Consider the following 12,695-nt stretch of genomic DNA (forward strand, 5'->3'; position numbering starts at 1 on the left):
TCTCTATGGATTACACACGTTGGTACTATTTGGGGCTAAATATTAGTTTCCTGTCACCCTGCTTGTTTAATCTGTATGTTGAGCACATCATGAAAACCGCTGGGCTGGATGAGTTACAAGCTGGAATCAAGATTGGCAGGAGAAATATCAACAACCTCAGATATGTGGCTGACAACACTCTAATGGCAGAAAGCAAAGGGGAACTAAAGAGTCTCTTGATGAGGGTGAAGGAGAAGAGTGGAAGAGCCAGCTTAAGACTAAATATTAAAAAAACTAAGATCATGGCATCCGGCACTATTACTGCATGGCAAATGGCAAGGGCAAAGGTGGAAGAAGTGACGGATTTCCTCTTCTTGGGTTCCAAAATCACTGTGGATGGTGACTACAGCCTTGAAATCAGAAGATGATTGCTTCTTGGCAGGAAAGTGATGACAAACCTTGAGAGTGTATTGAAAAGCAGAGGCATTACATTGCCGACAAAAGTCCATATAGTCAAAGCTATGGTCTTTCCAGTGGTCACGGACTGTTGTGACAGCTGGACTGTAAAGAAGGCAGAATTGATGCCTTTGAACTGTGGGGCTGAAGACTCCTTTAAGTCCCTTGGACAGCAAGATCAAACCAGTCAATCTTAAGGGAGATCAACCCTGAATATTCACTGGAAGAACTGACACTGAAGCTGAAGCTCCAGTGTTTTGGTCATCTGATGCGAACAGGCAACTCATTGGAAAAGTCCCTAGTGCTGGGAAAGATCGAGGGCAGAAGGAGAAGAAGGTGTCAGAGGATGAGATGGCTGGACAGCATCACTGATGCAATGAACATGAACTTGGGCAAACTATAACAGACGGTGATGGATAGGGAGGCCTGGCGTGCTGCAGTCTATGGGGTCACAAAGAGTCGGACACAACAGAGTGACGGAACAACAACAATTAGTTTCACTTATAAAAAAATGTGGCTATTGGAACTTAAAATTGCATGTGTGGCTCACATGATATTTCTGGTGGGCAGCATGGCTCTGAGACTCACAAATCTGAGTGCAAATTATGGCCTCTCACCTCCCTACCTGTGTGCCTTGAGCAAGCTAAGTAACCTGGCTGAGCCCAGCTAATATCCTAATAGCCCTGACGTTACGGAGCAGACTGGAGGAATAAATAAGATGGCATGTTTAAACTGCTTATGTCAGCATGAGGAATATGGTTATCGTAAATAAACGCTGGCTGGTGTTATTTTTCTTTCTCCTCCCCCACACAGAGTACATTCCAACCCTTTGGGCAGCCGACGGCAGGCCGGTTGGAGCATCACTGGTGAAGTTGCTTGTGCCCTGATCCACCGCCCCCGCCCGGGGCACAACACCCTTATCTGGGTCCCCACACTCCCCTGGGTTGGCTGATACCCTCAATCTCCCTGGAGACAGCTGGTCCTACTGCAGGGAGGCTGGGTGGCATCACTGCTCTGTGACCAGTCTCCCTCTTGCTCCCCAAAGAAGAACAGTCTCTTCCACCCGTGGGTGGTTAAGATACTTTCCTTCTACCGCGAGCGTCTCTGGATGGATGGGACGAAGCAGCAACCTGCTGGTCACCGGCACCAGCTCAGACAGTAACTGAGGTCATCTCTGGGAGGCTGTCACGCCTTCTTCTCCCCCTCCTCTGCTATTTCTCTGTCTCTGCCATTGGAGGTGTGTGTCTGTTCCTTTGGGAGCGGGGAAGCAGAACCCTGGCTGCCAGACATGCAAGAGGGTTCCTTGCTTTTGTGTGCAAGTGCGGGTGTGTATGTGTGTGACCATGAGGCTGTCACTGGGTATGTAGGATGCCCCTGTGTCTGGCCGTGTGTGCACGTGGGTGTGTGAGTGTGCGCTGTGTGTCCTCATTGTTCTCCCAGCCCTGCCGCCCAAGCCGAGCAGAGAGGGTGACCTTGAAGAGGTCACAAGCAGCAGCAGCACCATGGCCACGGCTGCTTCCGTGACCAGCCTGGCAGATGAGGTCAACTGCCCCGTCTGCCAAGGGACCCTCAGAGAACCGGTCACCATCGACTGTGGCCACAACTTCTGCCGAGTCTGCCTCACCCGCTACCTGGAGATCACCAGCCCGGACCCCGAGGAGCCCCCGACCTGCCCGCTCTGCAAGGAGCCTTTCCGTCCAGGGAACTTCCGGCCCAACTGGCAGCTGGCCAACGTGGTGGAGAACATCGAGCGTCTCAAGCTGGTGACCCAGATGGACTCAGACGAGGAGGACGTCTGCCCCGAGCACGGGGAGAAGGTCTACTTCTTCTGCGAGGACGACGAGATGCAGCTGTGCGTGGTGTGCCGGGAGGCCTGGGAGCACCGCGCCCACACCGTGCGCTTCCTGGAGGATGCTGCGGGGCCCTACCGGGTACGAAGGGGAAACTGAGAGGTTTCCGGGGGTGGGTCTCAGATGGGACTAGACTGAAAGAAGCAGAGGAGGGGTGGATAATTTGGGCCACTCTCTATTTTATTATCAGCCAGGCAATAGGCCCAGGTATGCAAGATCACGTGTTTATGTTTTAAGCATGTCCTATATTGTTTCCTTATGGCCAACACATAATAGTAGCTCAACAAATACATGTTGAATGAATGAGTCACCAAAACACGAGCTTGTGTGTCTGGGCCCTGGATCAGTCAGGTGTGTCTGAGGATGTCTGGGTTTGCACTTGAGGAAGTGATTGCCTAGTGTGTATTAGTATTAATGTCTGCATGTTTCCCAGTGGATGCAGTATCTTTGGGGGAATCTGACAATTTGAGTGTGTATGTGTAACCGAGTGCTCCTGTTTGTGAGTAAATTAGTGTTTACATATATGCAGCTTGGGTAGATACATATAGTGTGTAATTTTCTCTGTCATTAAATGAGTGTATGCTGGTTTTAGTTGTTTATGCATCTTGTTTTATTACAAGTAGATGTCTATGTATATGTGTCAGCTAGTTAATTAGCATGATTTGGTAAGAGTTCTAAATATGTTTTGCAGTGTACTTTTATGGCCATTTATATGAACTGAACTGAACTGTTCCTAACTCTTCTCTAGAGCAAGAAATTTTTTGTCTGTTTGTTTTGGGAGGGTGTTTTGGCCACATTGTGTGGCCTGTGGGATCTTATTAATAGTTCACCAACCAGGGATCGAACCTGTGCCCCCTGCAGTGGAAGCACAAAGTCTTAACCGCTGGACCACCAGGAAAGTCCCCAAGAACAAGAAGTTTTTAAAACAAGTCATTGATTATTTTTGCATTGTCCTTGTTTCTTGTTCCCTCCAGATCATACTCAGAAAGTTGATTCCATTCATAACAGAGGTTGTTTGGAGGTGTTCCTCTTGGGATATGTGAGAAAGTTAGGATAATTTCAAAGAAGGGCATATCAAATTCAGGACAGACCCTAGATACCATTTATTAAAGGCAAAAGAAATTAGAGTGTGTTTAGCCTGATGACAGGGCTTCCCCAGTGGCTCAGCAGTAAACAATCTGCCTGAATGCAGGAGACACAGGAGATGAGGGTTTGATCCCAGAGTTGGCAAGATCCCCTGGAGGAGGGCATGGCAACCTACTCCAGTATTCTTGCCTGGAGAATCCCATGTACTGAAGACCCTGGAGGGCTACAGTCCATAAATTTGCAATGAGTCAGACGAGCCTGAAGCGACTGAGCACACACGCTTACACAGCCTGATAACAGGAAGGCTCAGGTGGGAACATGGAATCGTAGCCTATAATGGCACAGGTTAAAGGGGGAAAGCCCTGATCAAAATTCTCGGAGGGCCAAACAAGAGGAAAAAGACCCAAAGAGAGTCAGCTGTTAAGGACAATAAGAGCCCAGGCTTTGTCAGCTGAGACCCAACTCCTTCCTTTGGGTCACTCTATTCCAGGAGACAGAGATGACACTTCTTAAATCATTATTTCCATCTTAAATATTTTTTAAAAGTTAATTGAAGTATCATTGATTTACAGCTTTGTATTAGTTTCTAGTGTACAGCAAAGTGATTCATATTTTTTCAAACTCTTTTCCATTATAATTTATTACAAGGTATTGAATTTAGTTCCCTGTGCTGTACGGTAGGTCTTTGTTGTTTATCTGTTTTACACATGGTAGCTTGTATCTGCTAATCCCCAACTTCTAATTTATCCCTCCCCCACCTCCATCTTAGACATTTTATGCCCCTTCTTTCCAGGAACAAATACAGAAGTGTCTTGAGTGTCTAAGAAAAGAGAGAGAGGAGATTCAAGAAATTCAGTCAAGGGAAAATCGAAGGATACAAGTCCTCCTGGTAGGTATCATTCCTTTCCTGGCCCTCTTGCCTTCCTTCAGCTCCAGTGCCTATTTGAAACCAAGACAACATCGCATATAGGGGCTTTGAAGTCCTTCTGAGTTTGAATCCTGAAACAAACTAGCTCTATGACCTCAAACAGCTCTCTATGCTCAGTTTATTTTTCTGTGAAGTGAAGATTAAAAATCGTCAGTATCTCACTGAATTGCTGTAATGACTGTCCTTTAGTGACACGCATGTTGTGTGCATTTGGTAAACGGCAGGAGGTAGGGTGTCCTCACCCCCGCCCTGTATCTCCTCCCAGAAATGGCAGGGCAGGTGGAAAGGAAACCATGCCATGGTTTCAAGTCTGTCTGGGGACCTGGAGACCAGGGGGCTCTGACTGTACCACCAAACCTTGGAACATGTGGATCTGGGCCAGGAGGGAGACCGGAGTGAATTAAGGAAAAAGAAGGAAAAGGAAGGGGAAGAAGAGGAGGAATAACTTCCTGGCCTCTTTCTTCTCCTGTCCTCTCAGACTCAGGTGGCCACCAAGAAACAAAAGGTGATTTCTGAGTTTGCACATCTGAGCCAGTTTCTGGAAGAGCAGCAGAGCATCCTCCTAGCCCAGCTGGAGAAGCTAGATGAGGACATCCTGAAGCATCGGGATGAGTTTGATGTCCTGGTCACTGGGGAGATTGGCCGGTTCAACACCCTCATTGAGGAACTGGAGGAGAAGAAGGAGAGGCCGGCGAGGGAGCTCCTGACGGTGAGACCTGAGCCCGCCCCCACCCACCTGTGCTCACCTAGGCTTTGTGGCATCTTTACCATATGAGCCATCTCTTCACTCACAGATCTTTGTACCCCAAGTGAAAGATGGGTCATAGGACCAGAAGTTCTGAATTCTAAGAGTCCTTGCTTCCCCCAGAGCTCCTGGTCACTTTGCTCCCAGATTGTGATCTCTTCATCCTACCATCCTTTCAGATAGGGAAGATACTTTATCTCACAAATACTTTATTTGTGAGGATCCCACAGTAAAATGCAAGTGAAAGCAGCATTTTGAAAAGCATCATGCACTATGCCAACAAATGTCAGGTGCTATTTGCAAGGCAAACCATTCTCTGTGTCAGCACCCTCCAGTCAGGAAGTTCTTTCTAGTCTATTTCACTTTGCCTTGCTGGAAGAGAGATACTGGGGCCCAATATGGCATTACAAAGACAGCATGATTTAGCGGGACACACTTGGGACTGAGAAGCAGGTGACCTTGGGATGGAACTTGTCTTTGCCTCTGAGGGCCAGGTCACTTCACTGTCTGCATCTTATAAAATAAAGGAGTTGAGCTCCAAGATCCCTGAAGCCTCATAAACCCTAAAATGCTGTGACCCCATGGATCTGGTGTCCTTTTTCTATCTAGGACTGAGAATACGGTATTTTTGTCTTTTCTTGTGGGAAGGAGAAGTGGAAACCAAATCTCTGCTTTCTCTCTTTCTCCTAGGATATCAGAAGCACTCTAATCAGGTAAGTTTGTCTCTTCTTTCCCCACATACATAAACATACAGGCAACATATGCCTGGTTATTGCCAAACAAACATACGTTCTCACATTACAGATAAAACTCACATGTAAACTTTCACATCTTCAACTGCATTTCCATGTATAACCATAGATACACACCCAGCATGGCATTACCCGAGAGTGGGCAGTGAGGAGAGGAAGGGGGTCCATCCTAGAGGAATGATGTCTGCCCATGGGGACTGGCACCTCTGAGCTCAGTTAGAAGAAGATGATCAACTGAGTCTGGGGGCATTGCTAAGGAGGATAAATCCCAGACCCCACCATCTCTGTGCCCCTAGATGTGAAACCAGAAGGTGCCGGAAACCAGTGGCTATATCTCCGGAGCTGGGCCAGAGGATTCGGGACTTCCCCCAGCAAACCTTCCCGCTGCGGAGGGAGATGAAGCTGTTTCTGGGTAAGAGGACCCCACGGAGCACAGGTGGCCATGAAGCCTGGGCTTATGAATAGCTTCCATGCCCTGCTTCCCTATGCTTGTGTGACCTTTGACAAGGCTCAAGCCTTTCCAGTGCCTTGTTTTCCTTATTTGCCGATCGTTATAAAATCTGCTTTCAGAATAATGTGACAATGAAGTGAGATAATAAAGCTGAAGCTTTCCAGAAAAATTTAACTATTTTGAAAAAGAATGAAACCGATCTAATCACTTGTCATGAAGTGACATGTAAGATAATGATTAACAAAGTTGGTCACTGTCAAAACTTTTAAAAAGCCACAGGGGCATTTGTAATATATGATGAGCTTTTTTTATAATTGTTAATTAATAACCACTGAGAGTATTTTTCTGTGCTCTGTGGTAGCTGACTTTCCTTCCTCCTTTCCCTGGCTTTCCCCCATTAGCTTGGTTCTCAGAGTTGAACTGCCCATGTGGGGACCATGACCCTCTTTTCTGGGACAGTGGTGATAGGTGAGGGCGTGGAGGGTTTGAAATGAGAGTCAGAAATGTGGATTGCTGCCAACACCTCCCCCTCGTCCCACATGACATCATGAATGATGCCACCTAGTTCTAAATGACCTGCCCATGAAGAAATGTCACCTTAGAAGAGTTTTCCCCTAAGTCCACTTCCTGCAAGTAAGTGGCCTAGCAGAGAAGGAAATTTTACTCTCATCAAAGGCTGACCTTTGACTCTCCCCTAAATTATTTCCAAGCAGAAGGAGAGACAAATTAACCCACTTATCTGTTCATTAACTAGATGTTTCTTGAGGATTTACTATGTCCTGGGCTCTGTGTGAAGCATTGAAGGTAAACATGGTCTCTGCCTGCTCAGAGCTAGACAGTGAGGCTCAAAATGAAGTCCCAGCCTACATCAGCATGCCCTGGGAACTTGCCAGAAATGCAAACCTCGGCCCCACCCTGGGCCACTTGAATCAAAAACAAGTGCTCCAGGGGCTCTGATGCAAATTCAAGTTCAGAACCACTGGTCTAGAGGGTTCCACCTGCCATTCTTTTCTTTGTCCCTTCCCTTCTGGGGCCTCAGTCTCATCAGTGAGTGTTCTGTGGTTTCGTAAGACTAATGAAATTGCATGTTGTTTTACTTCCTCTTTACAGAAAAACTCAGCTTTGAGTTGGATTATGAGCCAGGTAAGTTGCCTCTGTCAGGATGGGAGGGAGTGAGGAATCTAAAGTTGAAAAGGATGGATAATTTTGCTGCGTTCCACACTGGGAAATGTAATAGTCAAATACATGTATATCATATATATATTAATAAATATACATGCACACGTAATGTCACACGTGGCAGTAATACATGTCGCTGCCTTTATAAGGATTGCAGGAGAACAATGAAGAAGGAAGACTCACACACTCATACCACGTACCTGACAGGAAGTTCAGGTTCTGATCTGCACTTGACGAGATAGAAAGATTAAATCAGCCTGGGCCAAGGTCTATCGGGAAGGGCTTCCTGGGTGAGGGGACCTTTGATCTGGATTTAGAATCGCATTCTTAGAATTTTCAGGACCCCCACCCCCCACCCACTCTCTCTCGGGTGTTGTTTCATGGATGATAGGAGTGCAACCTGTGGGCGGGAAAGGAATAAAGACTGGACCCCTCTCAAGGCCATTGTTCCTAGTCTATCAGCCAAAGACGCTGGGAAGTCATGGGGTTCTTGGAAGCAACTCTAATTCATGGACATAACAGAATTCATGTATTTGTCTCAACTTATGGATACTAAAAGTAACACAATGCAAAGGTCTGCAGAAGTTTTGATGTCAAAAAGTGGTCCTCAGACGGCCTGGTTGTAGAATTACTGAGGCAGAATGAATACCCCGAGGGTGAGTCAGGCAGCCGGACAGGAGCGAAGAAGCCTGGGTGTGTGAGTCATATGCACCCAGGGAGTGATCATGAAGTTTGGACTGGGGGGGAGGGGGGATGTCCCCGCCCTCTGAGATACAGGAGGGGTAGGATGTGATGTGTCAGCAGAGGAGGAGATGAGAGCAGGCACGCACAGCTCTGGGCATCAGCCAGTTTGCAGGCAGCAGAAGTGCTTTTCAGGGGACTGCAGAGAACCAGATGAGAGCCCACATGTCCAAACCAACACACTAACCAACTAACTAACGCTGTGACCAACATAGACAGCATATTAAAAAGCAGAGACATTAGTTTACCAACAAAGGTCTGTCTAGTCAAAGCTGTGGTTTTTCCAGTAGTCACGTATGGATGTGAGAGTTGGACTATAAAGAAAGCTGAGCGCCGAAGAATTGATGCTTTTGAACTGTGGTGTTGGAGAAGAGTCTTGAGAGTCCCTTGGACTGCAAGGAGATCCAACCAGTCCATCCTAAAGGAAATCAGCCCTGAATATTCATTGGAAGGACTGATGCTGAAGCTGAAACTCCAATACTTTGGCCATCTGATGCAAAGAACTGAGTCACTGGAAAAGTCAGCATCAGCACCACCCTGATGCTGGGAAAGACTGAGGGCAGGAGGAGAAGGGGACGACAGAGGATGAGATGGTTGGATGGCATCACTGATGCGATGGACATGAGTTTTGAGTTGGCTGCGGAAGTTGGTGATGGACAGGGAAGCCTGGCATGCTGCACTCCATGGGGTCGCAGAAAAGAGTCGGAAACGACTGAGCAACTGAACTGAACACATCCTCTGAAACAGGCGTTAACAGGTTCAGGAATCATTTATGGATTGTGCTAAAATGCAGATTCCGTCTCAGGTGGTCTGGGGTGGAGCTTTCGAGTGTCACTAACAAGTTCCCAGGAGATACCCACGGTTCCTGTTTGTAGGCACTCTACACGTTGTTGGGAGTAATGCTAACGTGAATGCCGAGGGGAGTGGTTAGACCTTTCTTGAAGGTGATAGCGTGTCTGCTGACATCTGCATCCCTTTTGTTTTTCCCACAGCGCACATCTCTCTAGATCCCCGGACTTCCCACCCCAAGCTCCTGCTGTCCGAGGACTACCAGCAGGCTCGTTTCTCCTACAAGTGGCAGAAGTCACCGGACAACCCCCAGCGTTTTGACCGGGCCACCTGTGTCCTGGCCCACGGTGGCTTCACAGGGGGCAGACACACGTGGGTGGTCAGTGTGGACTTGGCTCACGGGGGCAGCTGCACCCTGGGCGTGGTCAGTAGGGACATCCGCCGGAAGGGGGAGCTGCGGATGCGGCCAGAGGAGGGGGTGTGGGCGGTGAGGCTGGCATGGGGCTTTGTCTCAGCCCTGAGCTCTTTCCCCACCCGCCTGACCTTGGAGGAGCAGCCCCAGCAGGTGCGGGTGTCCATTGACTACGAGGTGGGCTGGGTGACCTTTGCCAACGCCGTCACCCAGGAACCCATTTACACCTTCACTGCCTCCTTCACCCAGAAGGTCTTTCCCTTCTTTGGGCTCTGGGGCCGAGGGTCCAAGTTCTCCCTGAGTTCCCAAGAGGGTGCAGATACCCTGTCCTAAGCACAGGGCTCAAAGAGAGGACCTAAGGACTTGACCCTGGATGGGTCACCTGAGATTTGAAATGACTGCTTTAGATGATGTGATAGAGTTGGGACTTTGGAGAGGGACAAGGTGGGATGACCTTCAGTCTGCTGATCAAGCCCTTTCCTCAATGCTGGCTGGATGGGACTCGGACCACTGCCAGCCCTCCTCACCACCATCCCCACCAGGCACAGAAGTACTGTGTAAGAGGTAGGAATACTGGATTTGAGCGAGGAAGGCTTGGATTCTAGACCCAGCCTGGTAATCAACTTATTATATGATCTTAAACTAGGCATCTCACCTCTCTTCATCTTGTTTTCTCCCCTAAAATATTAGAGTTCATCTACTCATATCCTTAGGAAATATTTGTTGTGTGCTAATTATGAGCCAAGCAGTATGGTAGCCACTGGTGACATGAAAAGGAAAAGAAACAAATAAACAATAAAATCCCCACAAAACTTGTCCTGTATCTGAAGGAGATCATGAGAAGAGACAGAGACATAAGGAGGAAAGGAGAGCACAGTGTTGTGATACAAGTCTGATCTGGGCACTAGGACAGCCCAGAGGAGGGGTATAACCCATTAGGAGGCAGGAGGTGAGTTGGGGATGGCTTTCTAGAAAGGGGAAGTCTAAAAGATGGGTATAGTGGGACTTCCCTGGCAGTCCAGTGGTTAAGACTCCATGCTTCCAATGCAGGGGGTGTGGGTTCCATCCCTGGTCAGCAGACTAAGATCCCACATGCCTCAGGGTGTGGACAAAAATAAATAAAGAAATAAAACCAAAAGATGATAATATTGAATGAGGAAAAAAGGGGAAAAAGCATTTTAGGGAGAAGAGGCGGCAGCGAAGTGGATGGATGATCTGTGACCCATGGGACACTGGGTCATTTGCATTGTCCTCATGAGCTGATTACACGTGACACCCACCCCTGACATCACTCAATGCCTTCTTGTGGCTGAGATGAAAATTCAGGGCCTTGGTGGGAAGGGGTCAGGGAAGTTGTGGACATAAGCCACAACCCAAGGTCCACACTCATCCCCTGGAAAATCAGGAAAATCCTCTTTCTGATCTGTTGATCACCATCTGACATTGAGAAATGAGACGAAAGGAATAAGATGGTGAACAGGAATCAGTCCCAAATAGCTCAGCTGTGGGGGCAGAGATAGCACCATCATAAACTTTGTACTGGGGAAGGAATCTCAGACAGAGGCAGGGAATGAATTGCCCAGATGGAGTTACAGAGGGGGACCCGTGACTTGTAGCCCAAAGCACTGGGACTGCTCCAAGGCTGGATAAGAAGTGTCATCTGAGGGACTGGGCAGAAGGGAGAGAATCAGGACTTTGTAAAGATGGGTGGATTTGGGTAGAGACCTTGTAGGGGAGCAGGTTGTATTGGCAGAAGCTGTGGCTGCACGTGGTGTGAAGAAGCTGAGTGTTCATGACTCCAGAAGCCACCCTGCCTGGTGCTCGTTCAGGGACAAGAACTAACATGTGGCTACCTTGAGTTTGTGAGATGATTTCTGTCATTTCAAGGAAGTTTAAATCCTATGTACAATAAAAGCATTGTCTTATATTTTATTTTTAGTTCTTGGTGGTGGTGTCACTTATTCTGCTTGAACATACCCTTCACTTTAATACTGTCTCTGTTGAATCTGCTTAGACATAAAGTAAAACGTTCTATCATCTCCCCATCGGGGCCTCTGGGAGGAGTGAACCATCCAGGTGCAAACTCTAAGGGGAGATGGGCACAGTGTACTGAGGCCCAGGCTTGGAAGTCACCCCAAAAGTTCTGTTATTTACCCTCTTCTTTTTTTCCTCTTTTGACCAAAAGGATTATAGGATCTTGGTTCTCCAACCGGGGATTGAACCCATGCCCATGGCAGTGAAAGCTGGCATCCTAACCACAGGACGGCCAGGGAATTCCCTGTTGTTTAGCCTCAGTTTAGTGGTGGTTTAGTCGCTAAGTTGTGTTCTACTCTTGACACCCCATGGGCTGTAGTCTGCCAGGCTCCTCTGTCCCTGGGATTCTCCAGGCAAGATTACTGGAGTGGGTTGCCATTCCTTCTCCAGGGGATCTTCCTGACCCAGGAATTGAACCCAGGTCTCCTGCATTGCAGACAGATTCTTTATGGGCTTAGTTATGAGGGAAGCCCTCAGTTTAGCAAGTAGAAAACATGGGGAGATCAGGAGCAAGGAACTGGAAAATGAAGGAACAATTGGTTTTTCTGGGAGTGTTCAGTATTGCATGTAAAATGTGTCGTCAAAAAAAAAAAGGCACATTCAAGTCCTTATATAATGGTAAAACATACCACAAGTACCCAGACCTGAGATTCCACCAAAAAGTGGATTGTCTTTTTCTGTTTATTTTTCACTGGCTTTAGTTGTGTTTTTAAAAATGACTATTAGCCTCTAGGGTAAATGTATGAAGATCCCATTGTAAACAAACAAGATAGCATTGTAAAGCAATTATCCTCCAATTAAAATTATATATATACATTAGAACTTAAAGAGAGATTCTGGCCTGTTGAAAGACTTTGCATATATTACGTCACTTAATCTTAGTAACCCTGCCAGGTAGCTCCTATTATTATCTACCTTTTAAAGTTAAAAAAGCTGAGCCCTGGTGAATTTTGTGTACTTGCTCAGCCAAAATCATGCACCCGGGATTTTGATTTATGTCAGACTCAAGAGCTCTTAGCCACCAGGCTACCTTGTTCAGAAATGGGTCCCCAGGTAGGTAGGTGTGAATATTTTATTATTGGGCATGCTCTCAACAAGGGACTTGGATTCAGAAAGAAAATTTATATTTCTTACACTGAGAAATAAAACTGCTAGTGAGTGAAAATACTCATGTTGGTCTATCAGCACTTGCAGGGTAATTGAACTTCATTTGTTTGGAGTGCAGAGGAAGTGGATCGATCCTAAAACACGGTGACTTCAAGGTAAGGTAGCTCTATGAGCCTCCACGCTCTG

The 12,695-nt window shown here is 47.3% G+C and overlaps 1 protein-coding gene across 1 annotated transcript; it reads left to right on the forward strand.

Moving 5' to 3' along the window:
* The first annotated feature begins 1,459 nt into the window (after positions 1 to 1,459).
* TRIM10 (tripartite motif containing 10) lies at positions 1,460 to 10,149 on the forward strand. Its single transcript, XM_043908776.1, has 7 exons — positions 1,460 to 2,366; positions 4,165 to 4,260; positions 4,778 to 5,008; positions 5,735 to 5,757; positions 6,093 to 6,208; positions 7,358 to 7,390; positions 9,160 to 10,149. The coding sequence occupies exons 1-7, from the start codon at positions 1,938 to 1,940 to the stop codon at positions 9,699 to 9,701; spliced, it is 1,470 nt and encodes a 489-aa protein (XP_043764711.1). The 5' UTR covers positions 1,460 to 1,937; the 3' UTR covers positions 9,702 to 10,149.
* The last annotated feature ends 2,546 nt before the right edge of the window (positions 10,150 to 12,695 follow it).

This window comes from Cervus elaphus, chromosome 7, assembly GCF_910594005.1.
Source record: "Cervus elaphus chromosome 7, mCerEla1.1, whole genome shotgun sequence".
Lineage (NCBI taxonomy): Eukaryota > Metazoa > Chordata > Mammalia > Artiodactyla > Cervidae > Cervus > Cervus elaphus.

What these genes read in the sequence shown, in the direction of transcription:
- TRIM10 (XM_043908776.1), top strand. Translation starts at nt 1,938, where the DNA reads ATGGCCACGGCTGCTTCCGTGACCAGCCTGGCAGATGAGGTCAACTGC. An exon ending in ATGCTGCGGGGCCCTACCGG is followed by an intron (nt 2,367 to 4,164) that starts GTACGAAGGGGA and finishes CCTTCTTTCCAG; the next exon opens with GAACAAATACAGAAGTGTCT. An exon ending in TGAGTTGGATTATGAGCCAG is followed by an intron (nt 7,391 to 9,159) that starts GTAAGTTGCCTC and finishes TTTTTCCCACAG; the next exon opens with CGCACATCTCTCTAGATCCC.